Here is an 18978-nt window from a genome sequence, read left to right as displayed (position 1 = left end):
CACGGCTCCCATTTACTTAAATTCATATAGAGTTTTCTTCGTTTCTTTATTCTTGGTTCAGCGTGAAGCCATGCAAAAAGATTTTTTCCATGAATTCAAGGTAAGTTATAGACAAACAAATGGCAATGTTATGGGTAAAGTATTCCTTTGAATTGTTTTACATGACCTTTCACCCACTTTTCTTTTGTGTGACCAACTCACCAAAACCATTGGAAGATACCTCAGCAGGATGACTCATTTTACTGATGTTACCGGCCCTAGCAACAGCACGGGAACCAATACTCCCATTTAATATGGTTTGACCCGTGTGTTCCCAGACCTGATGGCATCTGTGAGGCTTTCAAGTCCACCTCCTAATAGTCCTCTTCTTGAGCTAAACAAACAAATAAAAAAAAAGATCTGGCTGCACAGCATGGGGCTGACAGGGGTAATGTGTGGCGCTGAAAGAGGTGGATGACACTCTGCTGCACTTTGTTGCACAATCTCGAGTGGGACTTGGGAAGCAAAGAGTGTGTTTGAAGTATGTGTGAATCAGGTCTGTTAAAATACTGCTCGCATCCTGGGCCTCCTTCAACGACACACACTTGTACACATGATGTTATGTAATATGTTTACCCCTCACAGGATAGTATGTATATTGGCTGCTGGTTCCCAGAATCCATAATGATGAAAATGTGAAGAATTATATTTATATTATTAATAAGGCAAAATCAATAAATCAACTCAGCTTTTTACACATTAAAGTCTGTTTACAGGTCATGGGGAATACTACTGCATGCGTGAAAAATTGTGGCATAAAACCTTTTGTGTCTCCAGAGTGAGCTGTGCAAAGTCTAAGAAATATCCGCACTGGAGTCACGCCGTGTCCTAATTTGCGTACTTCTGGACTTACACTTTTGAGTGCATAAGTGCGTTCACACTGAGAAGTATGGTAACATGTAGTGCACTATGAGTACCTGGATGGTGAACCCATAACGGTCAAAAGGTTTAGTGTGTAGCGCTGGACACTTCCCACGCTCAATGGTCGCCATCTTGGCTACTTAGCAAAAGTGGAGGGGCCGGCAGCGGTTGCTCCAGTGAACATCGCTCTATATAAATATAAGTTATACAAAGGTTTTGTTTACTTGGTACCATTATACTGCTCATTTGCTTGAGACTAGCAGCTCGATGCTACATTAGCTGCTAATAGCATAACACCCAAATCTCTGACTGAACTGCCGGCAGTGGTTGAGTTGCATTGTGGGTAATGTAGGAGCCTGATTTTGACCAGTAAGAAGAATGCATGGAATAAAACAATATATCTCTGGTTCTGCTGCTTCAATTTTGATGGATTTATTTTTTAACTGTCCATCATGAGTCTGACAACTTTACAGGACTGTAATGCTAAATCAGTATAGTACCGTTTTAACATTTGTGACTAATTGAACTAATTAACTGACAAAGCAAAAAGCATTAGTAACAGTTGTAGGGCTGAAAATAATTACAGGATGTATAACCATCCATCCATCATCTACCGCTTATCCGGGGTCGGGTCGCGGAGGCAGCAGCTCCAGTAAGGAACCCCAATCTTCCCTTCTCCGGGCCACATCCTCCAGCTCCGACTGGGGGATCCCGAGGCGTTCCCAGGCCAGTGAGGAGATATACAGGACTGTCTCAGAAAATTAGAATATTGTGATAAAGTTCTTTATTTTCTGTAATGCAATTAAAAAAACAAAAATGTCATGCATTCTGGATTCATTACAAATCAACTGAAATATTGCAAGCCTTTTATTATTTTAATATTGCTGATTATGGCTTACAGCTTAAGAAAACTCAAAAATCCTATCTCAAAAAATTAGAATAGTTCCTCAGACCAAGTAAAAAAAAAAGATTTATAACAGCAAAACAAAATCAAACATTTGAAAATGTCCATTAATGCACTCAGTACTTGGTTGGGAATCCTTTTGCACGGATTACTGCATCAATGCGGCGTGGCATGGAGGCAATCAGCCTGTGGCATTGCTGAGGTGTTATGGATGCCCAGGATGCTTCAATAGTGGCCTTTAGCTCATTAGCATTGTTGGGTCTGGTGTCTTTCAGCTTCTTCTTCACAATACCCCACATATTCTCTATGGGGTTCAGGTCAGGGGAATTGGCAGGCCAATCGAGGACAGTAATGCCATGGTCAGTACACCAGTTACTGGTGGTTTTGGCACTGTGGGCAGGTGCCAGATCATGCTGGAAAATGAATTCCTCATCTCCATAGAGCTTTTCAGCAGACGGAAGCATGTAGTGCTCTAAAATCTCTTGGTACACAGCTGCATTTACTCTGGGCTTGATGAAACACAGTGGACCAACACCAGCAGCTGACATGGCTCCCCAAACCATCGCTGACTGTGGGAACTTCACACTGGATTTCAAGCAACTTGGATTTTGCTCCTCTCCAGCCTTTCTCCAGACTCTGGCGCCTTGACTTCCAAATGAAATACAAAACTTGCTTTCGTCTGAAAAGAGGACTTTGGACCACTCTGCAACTGTCCAGTGCTTCTTTTCCATAGCCCAAGTCAGACGCTTCTTCCGTTGTCTTGAGTTCAGAAGTGGCTTGACCATGGGAATACGGCTATTGTAGCCCATTTCCTGGACACGTCTGTGAACAGTGGCTTTTGATACCTGGACTCCAGCTTCAGTCCACTGTCTTTGAAGCTCCCCCAAATTCTGGAAGCGACTCTTCTTCACAATGCTGTTAAGGCTGCGGTCATCTCTCTTGGTTGTGCAGCGTTTCCTGCCACATTTCCCCCTTCCAACAGACTTTTTGTGGATGTGCTTTGAAACTGCACTCTGTGAACAGCTTGCTCTTTGAGACATTTCTTTTTGTGTCTTACCCTCCTGATGGAGGGTGTCAATGATGGTCCTCTGGACAGCAGTCAGATCAGCAGTCTTCCCCATACTTGTGATTTAGTTTACTGAACCAAGCTGAGTGTTTTTCAAGGCTCAGGAAACCCTTGCAGGTGTTTCGAGTTAATTAGACGATTCAAGTGATTCGTTGAACACCCTACTAGTATACTTTTTCATGATATTCTAATATTTAGAGATAGGATATTTGAGTTTTCTTAAGCTGTAAGCCATAATCAGCAATATTAAAATAATAAAAGGCTTGCAATATTTCAGTTGATTTGTAATGAATACAGAATGTATGACATTTGTTTTTTTTTTTTAATTGCATTACAGAAAATAAAGAACTTTATCACAATATTCTAATTTTCTGAGACAGTCCTGTAATCTCTCCACCGAGTCCTGGGTCTTCCCTGGGGTCTCCTCCCAGCAGGATGATATATATCCTGTACATATATACGGGATGTATAATGAAAATTAAAACATCAGAGTCAATAAACACAATCTTTAGCGACTTGAGATTGCTTTTAGCTTTGAAAGGCGCTTTATAAATACAATTTATTATTATTATTATTATTATTATTATTATTATTATTATTATCCATCTCTAACCTTCAGTCATGGACTCCATGGCACCCTGACGCCCGAGGGTGCCAGCCTATAACCAGCAGGCTCCTCTAGTGAGTGGATTTCAGCTTTCAGTCCCCTTCACTCCATTTTAAGAGTAGGCTCGTGGTTACGCACATGTGGTAGCAATTTTGGGGCTGATAATCCCCCGCCCTCCTCTGCCCTGTGGTCTATATAGAAGAGCCCCTTTCCCGTACACCCCACCTAGTCTGCCCCCTCGTAATGCCGTGCCCGTTCAGGCACTGCATAATCCCTCGTTGCCATATAAAAAAAAGATGACAAACGTTGGTAGTAAACAATTTTGTTTATGGCAAAATCTCTGTAAACACAGCTCAATGTCCTGAAGCTGCAGAGTCTAAACACTGGGATGGCACACCGGCAGCTGATGTGAAATCAAGCCAAAATCCTTTTACAAATGAAATGACCAAAGGCAGAGTTAAACATTCAGTACACAACAGGAGTTTAGACCAGTAGAGAACAACTGTTCATTAGAAAATTAAAAAACAAGAGCAAATGTTTAATTTTTAAGATTTTATTAAAATACGGTGTGGAGTTTACCATCGGAAGTTACCATCACAAACATGATTGTTTCTAATAAAAAAGTAAACAAAAACAAAAATAAAGCTTAAGAGCCTAGTTACAGGAGATTTCTTTTTTTTTTGTATTTTTTTTTTTGCAGTCTGGTGAAAAAAAAAATAAAATCAATTCACAATGAGAGTAAGTGGAAAAAAAATGTTCACATGTTGTAAAAATACATTTCCCAATTTTAACATTACACAGTCACTTTCAGAAACATTCATTCATTCATTCCTTGTTAGATGGTTAGATGTCAGTGCCAAAAGAAAGCAAAACAGAAACAAAGTTCAGACCTGTGCACAAAAGGGGAACGAGGGGGGGAGAAGTTTCTAAAAACGCAGGAGGCTGTTCTACATTCTGAGGGAGGAAAACTTGGGACAAGGGACACGAGACAGGGCGACTGCTGGAGGATATGTGTGCATTTGAACCCTGAGAGAGAAAAAGTGACCGATTCTCATTGTAATTTTTCTGCTTTTTTTTTTTTTTTTTTTTTGACAGACCACACCAGTGTCCGCTATGCCCTCCCCCTCCCAGCCCCACTGGGGCTCTGGCAGCACTGTGAAAGATGCTTTAAGAGACCCAGGGTGGTGGTGGTGGGTGGGTGGGGGAATTCTCACACCCAAGAGTGAAATATCAGCTGTGGCTTTGTGAGCATACACACTGTGCTTATCTGTTAGCCTACGCACATACACACTGCCAGGCTGAACTATTCAAAGATAGAAAAGAAAAATATAACATCTTATTAATGCACAGTAACAATTCACACTGGATGTATGTGTTTTAGCCCAAAATTAGGCTAAATGTGGTTCATCAGTGAAAAAGAAATGCAAGGTGCTGCAGATTTAGGCCTGTCGGGGTGTGAGGGGGCTTTTTGCGGAGCGACTTCGATTGTGGCCTGTTCTTTTCGACTGGATGTGTCTCCTGACTTCACCTGCTGTGGTCAACTGTATTAAGGCAGTGAGTGGTACCATGGCGACTTTCTATAACAGCTATCTTTACAGGGAGAGAAAAAGTAAGGCCCAGAGGATATCAGCTGGAAAAGACAGTTGGGGTAAGACTTTAAAAAAAAAAAAAAAAAAAAAATCACCAGGAGAGAGATCTCATGTTTTTTCTCCAAAATGTTTCAGTACAACATGTAGAACACAGACAGCATATCCATAAAAATGAAATCCTACAATAAAACAGAATGTTTTCATAACAGTGCACTGCTGAACTGAAAAATATATATATAATCATCATCATCATCATCAACAGCAAAAATTTAAGATTACTATTATGCTCATAATCCGAACTATGGGGGTTATTTTTAAAAATATATACTCATCACATGACAGCGGAGCCTAGCATCTCAGGACACAGACATGCTCCATGTCTCTCATAGACTCTGAGGGAAAACTGTACATCACTGGAAACTGACCACGACAAAAATGGCAACTTGGGTTGAAAACACTCTGAGGGGGGAAAGGCCGGGGCGCAGAGGGAAACAGCAAGATGACACAAATTCTTTAAGCCAATAGTATTTCCCCCCAAAAATTACCTCACATGCACTATAGATAGAGCAGCCTGACAATGAAGGGGGTAAAAACAAAACTGCATCTCTAACTACTGTTCTAGTAAAAAACAACAAAAAAAAAACTAGCAGACCACGACGACCGCCTTTAGTTTTTTCCTTCTTTTTCAATAGCCAGTAAGATGGAGGTCGAAACACATCAACTACAGTCTGAAGTCTAAGAATGGAAAAGCGTTGTGCTGAATTTTCCACAATGAGAAAATAAAATGTAAAGGCAAAGAGATACGCATTGGTTTCGAAGCCTGAGTATTCAGTGACCTATAGCAAACCTAAAAGGACTTTGTCAATTTGTTTCATGGGGCAATGTTGTTGTTTTTTTATTGTATCATTACTGCTACAATTTCACAACCCTTCTGGTAAAGAATAGTAAAGAAGTATCTAGAAAATCTGTACAAAAAATAAAAGGGTATGCACGGTACATTCAATATCTGTTACTGAGGTACTAGAAAGGTGTTCCCTTGACACCAGGGCAACAGCGTTAAAGAGTTACTCCTAGGGACTATTCCTTTGGAAAGACAATAGCTTGTTATCTTAACAGGGTGAGGGAACATACAAACACACATTCAAACCCACACACACACGCATGTACACACACACACACACGCGCACACACACACACACACACACGCGCACACACACACACACCACTGTCATTAACAAAGCCAGCATGCAAGAACACTGTCCCCTTGCTCCTACAGGGAAACTAAACTCTAATGTCCCCTCACGCTTAAAGGAATTGGTGGATGCATACTGGTTCATGAGCAGATGTGTAGGGTGGGCCATGACAGTGGGAGAGGAGTGGAGGGTGGGTGCAGGAGGTGGTGGGGTGCAGTGAGATCTTATTAAAACGATAAGGCGGAAGTCAATCCCTGGTCACCCATCCTGTGTTCTGACTGTTGGCAGTGTGTGATCGTGTTCTTCATCACTGCAGCTAACCTGTAACTGTCTGTCTGACTGAAATTAGATGTGTGCAACTCTCTCAGCTCCGAGTGCTCAGACAGCGCCCTCTGCTGGCGAGGCTCCTGGCATGCTGTTGTTTTTTTATGCCAGAAAAAGCTGCTGCGTTTTGATTCTTTGTGGGCACCAAGACCTCACACACAGCACTCCAGCTGCTGGCATGAGATGGAATTCATGCATAGGTGCTGGGCGATATGACGCTATTATCTCATGATAAAACAATCCATGAGGGGCAAAGCATGCAGGGGTGTTGGGTATCACTATCTGAAGTATGAGCAGATATATTTGACAGTCAGAGAGCTCCACACTGACAGCATTATGGATCCTTCTGCTGAGCAAGCGGAGGACGGTGCCAGGGAGAGCTAAGGGCCAAAATGGACTGAGGGGTAGCTAGACGTCTGGTGGGGATGACAGGATGTACTGTTTGTGATTCTGTATAGTTTACTTTAGTACACATTTTCCCCCGTCACAAAAAAGGTGGAGGGGGGGGAGGAAAAAAAAAAGAGAAGAAAGCAGTAACATGAGCCATTAATGTACAAAGGGGGCTTCAACCTTTCTGCCTCTGTCCCTCTACTGGTCAGAGTCAGAGGACTGCAGGAGGCAGCAGACTGTAAAGCCTCATGTCAGAAATGCTTTTTTTTAACAAACAAACAAACATTAACACCTAGAACCACAACAGGTCAACTTTCCATTAAAACAACAGCCAACTAAGGATATAAACCAATCCAATCATTGAATCCTTGAGAATACAGTTATTGCTGACGTTGTGGGGGAGTGAAGGGGGGAGGGGATGGCAGGTGAGTGGGTGAGATGAGGACGAGGATGGAGGGAAGTGTGTGTTCTTGGGGTTTGGATAGGGATGGGGCTAGCTGTGGATAGGTCACTCCTGGGCTGGTTATGTGATCTGAGGAAAAAGACTGTAGATCCACATCAGGTCAAACTGATGCTGCCGATGTACTGGAGGAGCGGGCTGTGTCTGATGCTGGGAGGCGGAGGGGGGCTTCCAGAGGTGACGGAATGTGCTGGCGACGGCAGGGGGGGCTATTGGTCGGACGGGATGTCTCTGTCGGCTTCGGCCTTATTCGGGGAGGGGGCGTGAGGTGGGTGGGAGACAGGGGTGATGCCGTGCACCAGGGTTCCTGTAACAAGGCTTTCAACCACTGCGCCAGCTCCTACGAGACCCCCTGCTGCTGCCACATTGCTCAGAACTGGAGGAAATCTGAAACACAGATTTAAAAATAAATAATCATACGATAGCTGCTCTAGTGCTCTTACATTTTTTTTTTTATCCTTATGCGTAACCCCTGTCCCATTCTCATTTTCTACATCCACTCCTCTCACCTGTAAGTGGCTCCATTAAGTTCTGGGTGAACAGTGGCTGCCTCCATGCTGGGCCACTGAGAGGCTGCCATCAGATACTCCTTATTAACGCAGTTCTTCAGACTGTCAGGGATACGTCCTAGAGAGGGGATACAGACCATTACTCTCACTAGGTTTTCTGGTGAAAAACAGCTGCTCATGCTACGGACAGCATTCTTTGTTTTGACTGCCTGATCAGTTTCAGGGCTGTGACCATAGACATGACAGCTACCCTAAAGTGATGCCAAAACATATGGATCACCCTCTAGTGGCTGGCTGCAGTATAGGTCATAAAGCCCACCCCCTCTATGTGCCCCCTCCATGTCAGAGGATGGGACATTGGCCATGCTAGTAACTCCAAGTAGGCAAATCCATTTTCCCGCAAACATTTTCTCTCTTGTTTTAGGTAGTTTGAAGCTATGAAAAAGGGGCTAAGACGTCACGATTGACAGCTGCTCACGGGGTCACGGATCCGGAGGCTCTGCAACTACTGTACGCAGAGTAGAAACATGGAGAGGACTTTAACTTTCTGTAACAGTGACTGTCGGTTTCAAAGATGTACTGTACATTAGGAGCTTTACAGGAACTGTAAATAGAGATATTTATATACAGTCTATGGTTCATACTAGGGATGTCACAAGAGCCGACACTTTGGTATTAAGTAGACGCCAATATTCTCAATACATGACGGTTTTCTACAGTACCTCAGGTACCGTCAGGGCGCCAGAATAACAGCGTCCCGGGAACTATAGAAAATAGGTTTGGGTCGCAGTAAACTCACTATCGACTTAGTTTTCTTTTCCGTTATTGTTTTACTCCGTAAGTAGACGGGAGGTCTGTTGCTTCTTGACCTCGCCCATTTCTTATTTTTGATTATTCTGGAGAGCTGCCGCCCCACATTAAACTGTTATGATTCCAATCATCAATGTTTAGGGGGCAGCCTTTAATCAGTTTCATATTATATGCAAGTATAAAAGCATGAGGCGTTTACAGAATGGCCACAGAGAGTATTTGACTCGGCATAAAGGCCAAACATTCTTTCTGTAATAAACAATGCAGTAAACTAAAATCTTTCCACTGTTTGACAGATAAAACAAGCTATTTGAATAAGTTAAGTTAAGAATAAGTGACTCAATGTAATAAAGTGAGGTATGGCATCATCCACCGTTTTATAAAAACACTTGTATACATATACACTCTGATTATCAGCCACATCACCATACATTTTGCAGTGGATTTGGATAAGTGTATTTTCTGTCAGCAGTTTATTTAAATAATCAATTAATTTCAGTGAAACAGGCCGTTTAGTGAAAGCGCCTTACCGGTGATGGCGCGGCGAACCTCCCTGGCTGCCTCCTCGCGAGCCTCCACGGAGGCCTGCTCACTGTACCAGGATGTGTGCGGGGTACAGATCAGGTTGGGGGCATCTTTCAGAGGGCCTGTTGAAAAACTATTAAGGGGAAAGGTTGTTATGGAGAAGAGGTTGTGTGCACAGCTATCAGGTGTTACTTGTGTATCATTGTTACCTGAAAGGTTCCGTCTCATGCACGTCCAGGGCAGCCCCTCGTATCCGGCCTTCTTTCAGGGCCTGAGCCAGTGCTTTCTCGTCAACCAGACCGCCTCTAGACGTGTTCACCAGGAAGGCTCCCTGACGCATCTGTATCACAAGAGTTAGCAACAGTATGAATAGACTATGGAGAGCAAACCATGCCAGAGAAGAAGCACCATGCCAGCCTGAAATCATCTTGCACAAATATATTCTATTTTTAGTCTTCCAATCTATAATACAGACTACAATATAAAAGCAATGTTTGGTTCAGGCCAAACATCAGCTGTCTACACAATTGTGCTCCAACATCAGCTAAGTGTTTGAGTCAGGATTTTAAGCTGCATATAGACACAGAATGCCGATCCTTGTTGGTAATGTCTGACCTTCCTCCTTTTATTTGCAGAATATCTAATTGGTAAATGGTTAAATAAAAAAGCAGACTCACATTGGGACATGTACATTGTGCTAAAGCAGCAGTTTACTTAGCCGATGCAGGCTATGAACGCAGAATGCATATTATTACCTCTATAAACTATATCTATAGTATAGAGTCAGAGTGAACAAATGTAATACAATTAAATCCTAAAACAGATTTCAGAAATATTTTTTCAAAATCTCTTTTTAAATTTTATATAATCAAACTCTAAACTACTGGAAGAAGCATATGAGATGGTCAGTTGTTTCCCTTATTTATTTAAAGTATTTCAACACGGCAAACATGATCTTGATTGGATGCTGCCATATCTAAACACTTTTGAGAAGATTTGAAAAATACCTACAGATGAAAAGGTAATCCGAGTCAAAATGTGTGTTGTGCATATTCAGAGTGTGTCCACACACCTGTTTGATGGTGAAGTCATTAATGAGGTGGTGGTTGTGCTCGTTGAGGCTGCAATGCAGGGATACACAGTCAGAGTGGATAAGCAGGTCCTGCAGAGTGGCCATGCGCTGCAGGCCCAGTGAACGCTCCACACCATCAGGCAGGTAGGGGTCATAAAAGATCACGCCAAAACCAAAGGCCTTAGCCCGCAGAGCCACCGCTTGGCCAACACGCCCTGTAAGAAAAAGAGAATGGTCATCAACAGCCACTGTGTTGCCCTTGCTGGAAATAAAATAGAAATCAGCCTTTTATTAAAGCATAAATATCAAACAGGTCGAAAGAACTTATAATCGGTTAAATACAAGTCAATAAAAAACGGCATAAAATAGGCTATAGGCCTTTCCCATTGCACAAGTATGCTTTTCTGTTTTTTTCTGGTGTTATAATAAACAAACAACTGTTGTTTGTTTATTATAACTATTTGGTCTCTCTTTCAAACTTCTAAACCCGTGTTCGTGATTGTTGTATAAGTGGACGGACTAACAAAGACGGTTTTGTGAATTGTATTTTGTTTCTGTCGAACTTGAATGAAGTGTGTTTTGCGATGATCAGTGAGGTACAATGACCGAGTCTGGTGGCTTTGAAGAGCATATTAATTGAGTGTTTTGTACTTTAAATGTCCAAATTCCTGTTAATGTTATTTAGTATAGTCACTTCAATGTGCATCACATGATATGGGGCAAAGATGAGCTTTGTTCACCAAGGTGTCATGTTTCAATAACTTCCGATCAGCGGATGAATACTGCAGAAATTTTTTTTGCGGGAATAAATGACTAGACAAAAAAAATCTCTGATTTAAGGAAATCTTAGAATACCTGGTAATCTAGACACCCACGTCCACACTCTTACTTACCTAAACCGATAATGCCCAGCGTCTCACCCCGGATACGAGCAGCACCGCCAGCTACCTCCCTGATCTGCTCCACACTAGAGGCACGGGTTCCCTCCCTGAGGGCCTGATGCATCCAGGTGACTCGCCTGTACAGGTTGAGGATCAGACATAGCGAAGTGTCGGCCGTCTCCTCCACAGACGATGCTGGCACATTACAGACAGCAATGCCTGGATGATCAGTTGAAAGAAGGAAAGAAATATGAATCACTGTGCGTTAGATCATGGTTGACCGAGTGTCTGCGAAAATATGTTTAAAGTTCCACCCACTCACCGAGCTCAGCAGCTGCTTTGATGTCAACGTTGTCGAAGCCGGAGCCAATCCTGACAATTATGCGGAGGCCTTTAAACTTTTCCAAGTCATCTCTGGACAGAGTGATGGTGTGGTAGAGCAGGGCAGCCACTGCCTCATTTAGCACCTACAGAAGACAAATGAATCATGAGTTATTTAATTCACATTAAAGTTTGCACTTAACTTGTAGCACTTAAATGTTACACCAATTTAACAAGGGGTAAAGGGACATTAGAGTCGCACAGCTTGGCTAAATGTTAGTGCTAATTTGCCAGGTTGTGACGTTGAGACAGTCTGGCTACATAGAAGGCACAGTGCAGATAATTACCTAAATAATTTAATCAGAATTAAATAAGAATTTAAGAGTTTTGCCCTCATGGATTAACATATGGATGTGACTGTGTGTCTGTTCTACCTTCTCATGAATCTCTTGTGTGGACTGGGCATCGCAGAAGGCCACTGTGGCCACATCTTTGAGGATGGGCATTTCCACAGTGCAGTCGCGCCCGTCCAGCAGGGCAACCAGGGGCCGCGGGTGCATCGGCCCGTTCAGGATGGGGGGTCGGATACCTGAGTCCAGCAGGAAGAAAACAATGTTGATTGTTGCATAGCAAGTCCAAAGCAAGAGGTTAAATATTCAATCAGGGTGGTGGTGGTGGCCTAGTGGTACGGCTTCCAAATACAACACCGGATGGTTTTGAGTTCAATACCAGGGCTGCCACCATTGTGCCCCTGAGCAAAGTACTTCACCCTGAGTTGCTCCATGGAGACTGTCCCTGTAGTTAGTTCACTGTAAGTCACTCTAGATAAGAGCGTCTGCTAAATGACCTGTAATACTGTAATTTAATAATGACCATTATAAATCTGGGACAAAAAATGCTTGAAAATAAATAGTTACAGTATTTCCCACATATTGTTATCTAACACTTTACTGCAGTGACAACTTGCTGATGACTAGGGATGTTAACATTGGTTAACCACAGAGAATATTTTTGACAAGTTGCCATGTCAATCTATCTTTAAGTCAACTTAACATGGGCGTTGGAGTTGGCCTGTTCAGACAAGACGGGCTGGTGTGCGTGTGTTTATGCGTGTCGCCATTTAAGAGCAGACGAGAAAGCAGGCAAATGAGTATTGAAAACGTTTCCATTCAAAAATCGACATCTGCTCTGCTCTGCTCTTCTGATCAGCTTTTATAGAGACCACCCGACAAACTATTTACAATAAATATCAGCTGATAACTGATCGATCAGAGCACCCTTATGACCTGATCAAAATGTAGCAATAAACTTCAGCTAAGCAAACAGAAAAGGATCAAAATGCAAGACAGAAAACATTAACATTTCAGCACCTCTAAACTGATAGCACTTAATGCTGTGCCAAAGCATATGGAGTCCACTAAAAAGGAAAACACCTCTTGTATTTCCCATCGTTTTGCATTTTTGTTCTTAAACAAATTAACCGGTTAGTTAGTGATTAATGGGCGTCAGGCTATCGAAAGGGAAATTAACTAAAACTGATTTCCCAACTGATGACATAGTTGTACATAGTTAACAGCCGCTTGCATTTTAGAACCAGCAAGGCTAAGCTAGAGACAAATGACTCAACAGTCTGCATTTCCTCATGTCTGGACTACCCGACATGATGCAAGTCATCATACCCTTAAAAGAAATCTCCCTTCATACATGGCTAAAGTTAACAGGACTAAGTGCCGCACTTCCAAGACAATAATAACTCTTTTATGACTCTCTTTTTCCAACACATCCGTCACCAACACCCTAAAAGAACTACAAGGATGATGTGTGCAAGTGTTCTATGGTTACAAAGTGACTAAACTGAATCTGTGATGGGGCATGGAGAGCGTCCAGCATCCTGGCCTATTTGGTATTAAACTCCAGCTTTGTTTAGTAATGCCAAAAACAAACACACACCGAGCCGCTTTCATCGCTACATCTCTGTTCTACTCAGGGACTTAGACTCCTCATAGGGGAAAGTTAGATTTTGGTTAATGAAGCAGAAGTCTGGGAACCTGACCTGCCACTGTATGAGAAGTGCGCACACAGAGAGGAGGGGGCTTGGACGAGAGGGGTTATGGAGTGTGGCGGCTGGGGGAGGGGTGGACAAAACTGCGGGGTCTTGGAGAGGAGGCAGTGGGGGTTCATGAGGGGGTCTGAGTCATGACCTAAATTCTCCTGTCTGGAAGAGTCCCTCCTTCCTATTTTTCTGGTTCTCCCCTTTCTTAAGACACATACAGATAGACACACACACACACACACACACACACACACACCACACACCTTACTGACAAACATCTGCACATAATGGCCATTTACCATTATGCCAACAAAGAAAATGTTGCATGTCAAAAACCAATGCTATAAATTTATGCCACATCTCTGCCAATGCATTGATGTTAAATTAGAGGAAATTGACACCAACGGTTATATCTGCAAATGCTTACAATTACACCGCTCTCTCGCTCCTCCTCTCAGCAGTTCTTGGCTTGGACTGACCGCACACATGTACACACTATCTTGTCCCTGCTGCGTGACAGGTGTGTGTGTCGCGGGGTGGGGGAGTGTGTCTAGCTGGAACATTTACTTGGATAGAGGGCAGGAGGTAATGGTGAGACTGGCAGAGGAGCGAATGGAGCCGGTAGCCGAAGGTGGAAAGCAAATATTTGTGAACAACTCCTCTGACGTCTGAGCATTTCCCAATGCATGCATGAAACCAACACAGGCAAAGAAGCAAGGAAGACATACAGCCTGGTAGCGTTATAAAAATGTACTACTCTACAGAACTCCATTTAGCAGTGTGATTCACATTCATCGCAGATGGCTGAAGAATGCTAACGGCCTACTGCTACACGCGGAACGCACAAAGACACGCTTACTATGTAGAAAAACCCAAAGGGATTCATCACAAAGACCCCCTCTGAAAAAAAAGTAGTTCTGGAAATATACAAGTAGGCCTACACAAAGAGTAATTTGAGTATAGGACACTGGCATACCCGAGGCCTACTAAGCACAAGCATGGCCGCACACACAATACAATTCATTCAGTGATTCATTCATTCTCCCTCCCTCTCCCTTTCTTTCTTTCCCCTCACTCCCTCCTCCTCTTCTCTCTCCCTCTGGCCGCAGTTGGAGGAGTAAGAGGTGAGGGGGGAGGGGCAGCAAACGATGATAATGCAGCAAGCAGCGGTACTCCACCCAGACGCAGCTAGACACACACGGCTATTCAGTTCCTTCTTGAAGGCTGCGACAACACTAATACGCTCTGAACACAAAAAGGGAAACTGCACACACAAGGCTGTTCCACACCCAAACCGTAGATCTCTCCCCCCACAGTTCACAAATTTCAAAAACACATGCCAAAATAGAAAACACATGAGCACCAGGCCTAACCTTGCATTATGAAGTCTGTGAGCCTGTCTTCCTCTCTCTCTCTCCCTCTCCCTCTCTCGCCTTGCTCTCCCTCTATCGCTCTTTTTTTTCTCCCTCTCTCTCTGTCAGCCTGCTCTTGGCTGGCTGGATCCCAGCTGTCATCCACGCCCAGCCCCTCCCCCACGCACAGCCTCCAATCACAGCCAGCCCCATTGTGGGCCAGCCAACCAGCACTAACCTCATTAGCATAGCCGGGGCTGAGGCCGAGGGCGGTTTGGGCTGTTGTCGTTTTTTAAAGAGACAGCTGGCCCGTTTCCCTGTAGCTGCGGCCACGACCCTTCACCTTGTCCTCTCCCTCGTCTCCAGAGACTCACCCAGACTGTTCCCTCCATTTTAGCGCACCATTATGTCTGATCTCCATCGTCTACTCTCCACTCAACAACTTAAAAGCTCTTTTAGAAATCTGCACTGTCCCATCCATTACCTCAGACTTGTAAAAGAATTCAAATTTAACTTATTTTGTTATATTCGGTATGAAATACAGTGCAAAACTTTCATCTGTACATTCCTTGCATACCAATTTAAGAAATAATTATTGACCAACAGCAACCTCCTCCACTCTCAAACTCACTCACTCAAAATACAACCAGTCAGCAATTCAACCAGTCAGTTCACAATACTACAGGTAAAGGGCAACACAGACAAGTATGTTTATGACCACAATATTGCTAGCGCGGCAGGATAATACAGCAAACATAACCATTATAGCAAATGTATACAAACAAAATATTGGACTGTCAGCATCTGGTTTCAAAGAATGCAAAAACTTTCATCAAGGTTTGATTGTTTTTCTAGTATAAATAGAAAAGAATCTGCCCTCACATTGTTCTGCCTACATAGTTGACACAGTTACAGCTAAAATGTTGTGGTTTCAATATCTGGATACTTGCAATCAGGTAATTATTTTCATTATCATATCAATATCTGCCGATTATTTTTGCAACTAATAAAACGGTCAAGAAAATGCAAGAAAATAGAGAAATATGTCCATCCCAGTTTCACAAGTCCAAGGTCTTAAAATGTCTTGTTTTGTCAGTCAAAAACCCAAAGATATTCAGTTTAATGTGATATAAAACAGAGAAAAGCAGTAAATCTCCATATTTGAGGGGAAGAAAACAGCATTTTCTTCTTCCTTTACCGTTTAATCGATTATCAAAATAGTTGGCTAATATTTTTCCCACAGGATTTGAGAGAGAGAACATTTTAAAAGTGAAATGCATCAATCTGTTGCACTTTGAGAGCGTTTTTAATTTTGTGTTCAATTAACAATTGAATCATAAACACATTGTTTTTTAGAATTATTACGTATAAATATTACATTGTGTATAGATAGTGTTTTTTTATTTAGTGGAAGACAAATTAAGAATTTAATGGTGGAGGAATTATTTTTTAACTGTGCATACGACAATAAATGCCTTGACACGAATGGTGATATCACTGTAAAAAAAGTCACACCCACAAAGCATTGTAAGCGAGACGGGTGGGTTGCAGACATCGCCACAGACCACTGACGGACTGAGAACAGTCCGCCCTGTTCCTCCCCACAAAGAGACGGCGCAGTGAGTCCACAGCCCCGGGTAGCGACGATTTTGGGGCGAGGGGTGCTGTAAAGCTGGCGGCCAGAGCCGCTGTGGCAGGACAAATTAATCTATGGCAGGCTGTCACAGACTAGTTAATTGATTCGAAACACTGGGTATAATGGTCTGTGTATAATAAAATATGTTTTAATAATAATTTATATTAAAATAACACAATATACCTCATAAATACAAGCTCTTACTTTCCTTTAGTTAGTGTATGAGTATTTTATGTAATCTCACCCTCACAAATGCGGTCAAGTCTCTGTCGCTTGACCTGTTTGTGTTTGTCCATCAGAGCCATAGACCACGCAGTCTAAACCTGGGACAGAGAAGAACAGATCCAAGTGCTATGGAGCCCCTTTAATGTCTTCCACTGAGTTTCACCTGCATACAAATCGGGAAAAAACACACATTAAAGTGTTAAATGTGTCAGTAAAGACACATTTAACTACCTGAATAACATGTTCTGTTGAAAATGTCATCAAAAATGTAAAATAAATTATACAGAATTGCACTAGTACATTGAAATGTGGAGTAAAAAAAAATCGCAGTCACTACTTTTTCCTGGCATGAAAAAAGTATATTTGTGTGGAACTTTAAAAACAAGGACATTTACCAAAAAACTTGAAGAATCCAATCTGAAAAGCATACACTCCCAAATTTGTAAAAGGTCTAAATCCATCAAATTGAACCCAGAGAAATTGGTTATAGTGGATTATTTCTGTGTCACTCACCTGGAGAACAATGTCCGTTGTGCCAGTCAGATTGACAACTTAGTTTACACTGAAAACAAAGAAAATGTATATTGATCTTTGATTATGATAATACAGTATCACTACAGGTGTTTTGTCCAAAAGATAATAACCCCACGATGCCAATAGTTGCAGGATGTCATACACAGCAGTCAATGACATCTAGTATTAAGTGCATCGTTTGGCGACAAGCGTGTTTTGATAAAAGGTCATTTTTGCTCACAACTCATTCAGGACTGGCTCATACGGGCCAATACGCAATCGTTTTACTTTTAGAGTTTACCATTTTTCTCTATTTGACCGGTTAGGGTTGTCGAATATGATGTGCAACTTTATTTTCGCTTGGAATAACACCACTCTCTCACACATTGTATTTAAACAGTTAAACAATACCACTAACGTTACCAGTCAACGTTAGTTGACAGTATGAGTGGGTAATTTAACGATAACTTGATGGTGAAACTATCAATGGCTCAAGACCTCCTCGTTAGCATCGAAGTTACCGTTAACTCGCTAAATAGCTTTTGGTGCTAGCTAACTCGTTGCTCAGCTATCGAGAATAACCGGGATACTGAATGGTGGAGAATATGTACATGTGCCATGCAAGTACGAAAGTTATTTAGCTTTTGACAAGTGACAAGTATACCACAATTAGTCTGTTCGTTTTGAGGTAGTTTAGCTTGCCTTAACTTCTGAATCGCAGTCCGGGCTAACGCTAACTAAATACATAGCATGGCAGTTAGCTAGCCGATGTTGGCTAGCTAACCCAAACACAAACATTCGAGTACTTTAAGTAGCTAACATTTTAATGAAAACTACAAATCCCTGCTAACTTCCAAATATTCACAACGTTATATGTTATTTGGCTACCAGTAAGTTGTGAAGCGTGTCAATAAAAAAGAAAAAACATAGCTACATTTATGAGCAGTTTGCAGCATTGCTAACGTTAGCTAGCCAGCGCCGTTAACTAGCGTGCCGCTGAGTGTGGGAGAGATGCAAGCGGAGGGGGAGAGCCCATTTCGTCCGATTTGTTATCAGCGAGTGGTGCTACAATGTTAAATATCTGACCCAGAAGCTAAACAGTTAGTTAATTCTACAGGGAAATGTGAATAGTCAACATGGATGAATTTAAGCAGCACTACTTTGAAACCCAGTGACTGAATCTTGCAAAAAAAGGTCAGTTATTTACCCCGGATAAACTCTTTCAGGAGTGCTGAGACAGTGTGCGTGCGTCGGTGGTGTTCCCTCTCTCCCGATCGCCATGAAATTAGACAAAAGAGGAAGTGGCTGTTGGTGGTGGGGGGGGTCAGACAGTCTGTGAAAAAGCATCGGTGGACTGGAAGGAGCGCCCTCACCTTCCACGGCGGAACGGCAATCTTAATCTGACAAAAACAAGACTCTTTAGTGCAGTAGGCCTATATATATGTATATATAAAATTAAAACAACTTTGTGGGTGTACTTAAACTTTATCTGCTGTTGAATGTTTTCAAATATCCAACCATGTATTATTCTCTACATACGTCATTGTTACTGTTATAACAATATAACAGAGTAACAATGTTTTTTTGAGACCTTTACCCCCCAAATTGAAAATTTAGCGAGGCATCAATAACTGCTGCGAGTAGTCAG

General features: G+C 42.4%; 1 protein-coding gene across 2 annotated transcripts; it reads right to left on the bottom strand.

Moving 5' to 3' along the window:
• Positions 1-4525: 4525 nt before the first annotated feature.
• Positions 4526-18667, bottom strand: ctbp1l (C-terminal binding protein 1-like). 2 transcript variants are annotated; one of them, XM_029441628.1, is made up of 11 exons: positions 18538-18667; positions 17331-17379; positions 16837-16980; positions 11986-12140; positions 11553-11697; positions 11243-11449; positions 10350-10564; positions 9487-9617; positions 9283-9410; positions 7943-8060; positions 4526-7820 (listed from the first exon to the last, which is right to left on the bottom strand). In XM_029441628.1, exons 3-11 carry the CDS (start codon positions 16895-16897, stop codon positions 7643-7645), a joined length of 1338 nt encoding a protein of 445 aa, XP_029297488.1. In that variant the 5' UTR covers positions 16898-16980; positions 17331-17379; positions 18538-18667; the 3' UTR covers positions 4526-7642. The 2 variants fall into 2 exon arrangements, with proteins under 2 accessions (XP_029297488.1, XP_029297489.1); XM_029441629.1 differs by lacking the exon at positions 18538-18667 and adding an exon at positions 18265-18348.
• Between the last annotated feature and the right edge of the window lie 311 nt (positions 18668-18978).

Source organism: Cottoperca gobio, chromosome 10, assembly GCF_900634415.1.
Source record: "Cottoperca gobio chromosome 10, fCotGob3.1, whole genome shotgun sequence".
NCBI lineage: Eukaryota > Metazoa > Chordata > Actinopteri > Perciformes > Bovichtidae > Cottoperca > Cottoperca gobio.
The sequence above is the reverse complement of the archived record's forward strand: the minus strand, read 5'-3'. Positions and strand labels throughout refer to the sequence as shown.

Excerpts from the sequence above, each read along its gene's own strand:
- ctbp1l (XM_029441628.1), bottom strand. The coding sequence starts at position 16,897 with ATGGCTCTGATGGACAAACACAAACAGGTCAAGCGACAGAGACTTGAC. Across the intron at positions 9,618-10,349 it reads ATGACTTCACCATCAAACAG|ATGCGTCAGGGAGCCTTCCT; the intron begins GTGTGTGGACAC and ends CTTGTGATACAG. Across the intron at positions 7,821-7,942 it reads CTTAATGGAGCCACTTACAG|ATTTCCTCCAGTTCTGAGCA; the intron begins GTGAGAGGAGTG and ends TCTGTGTTTCAG.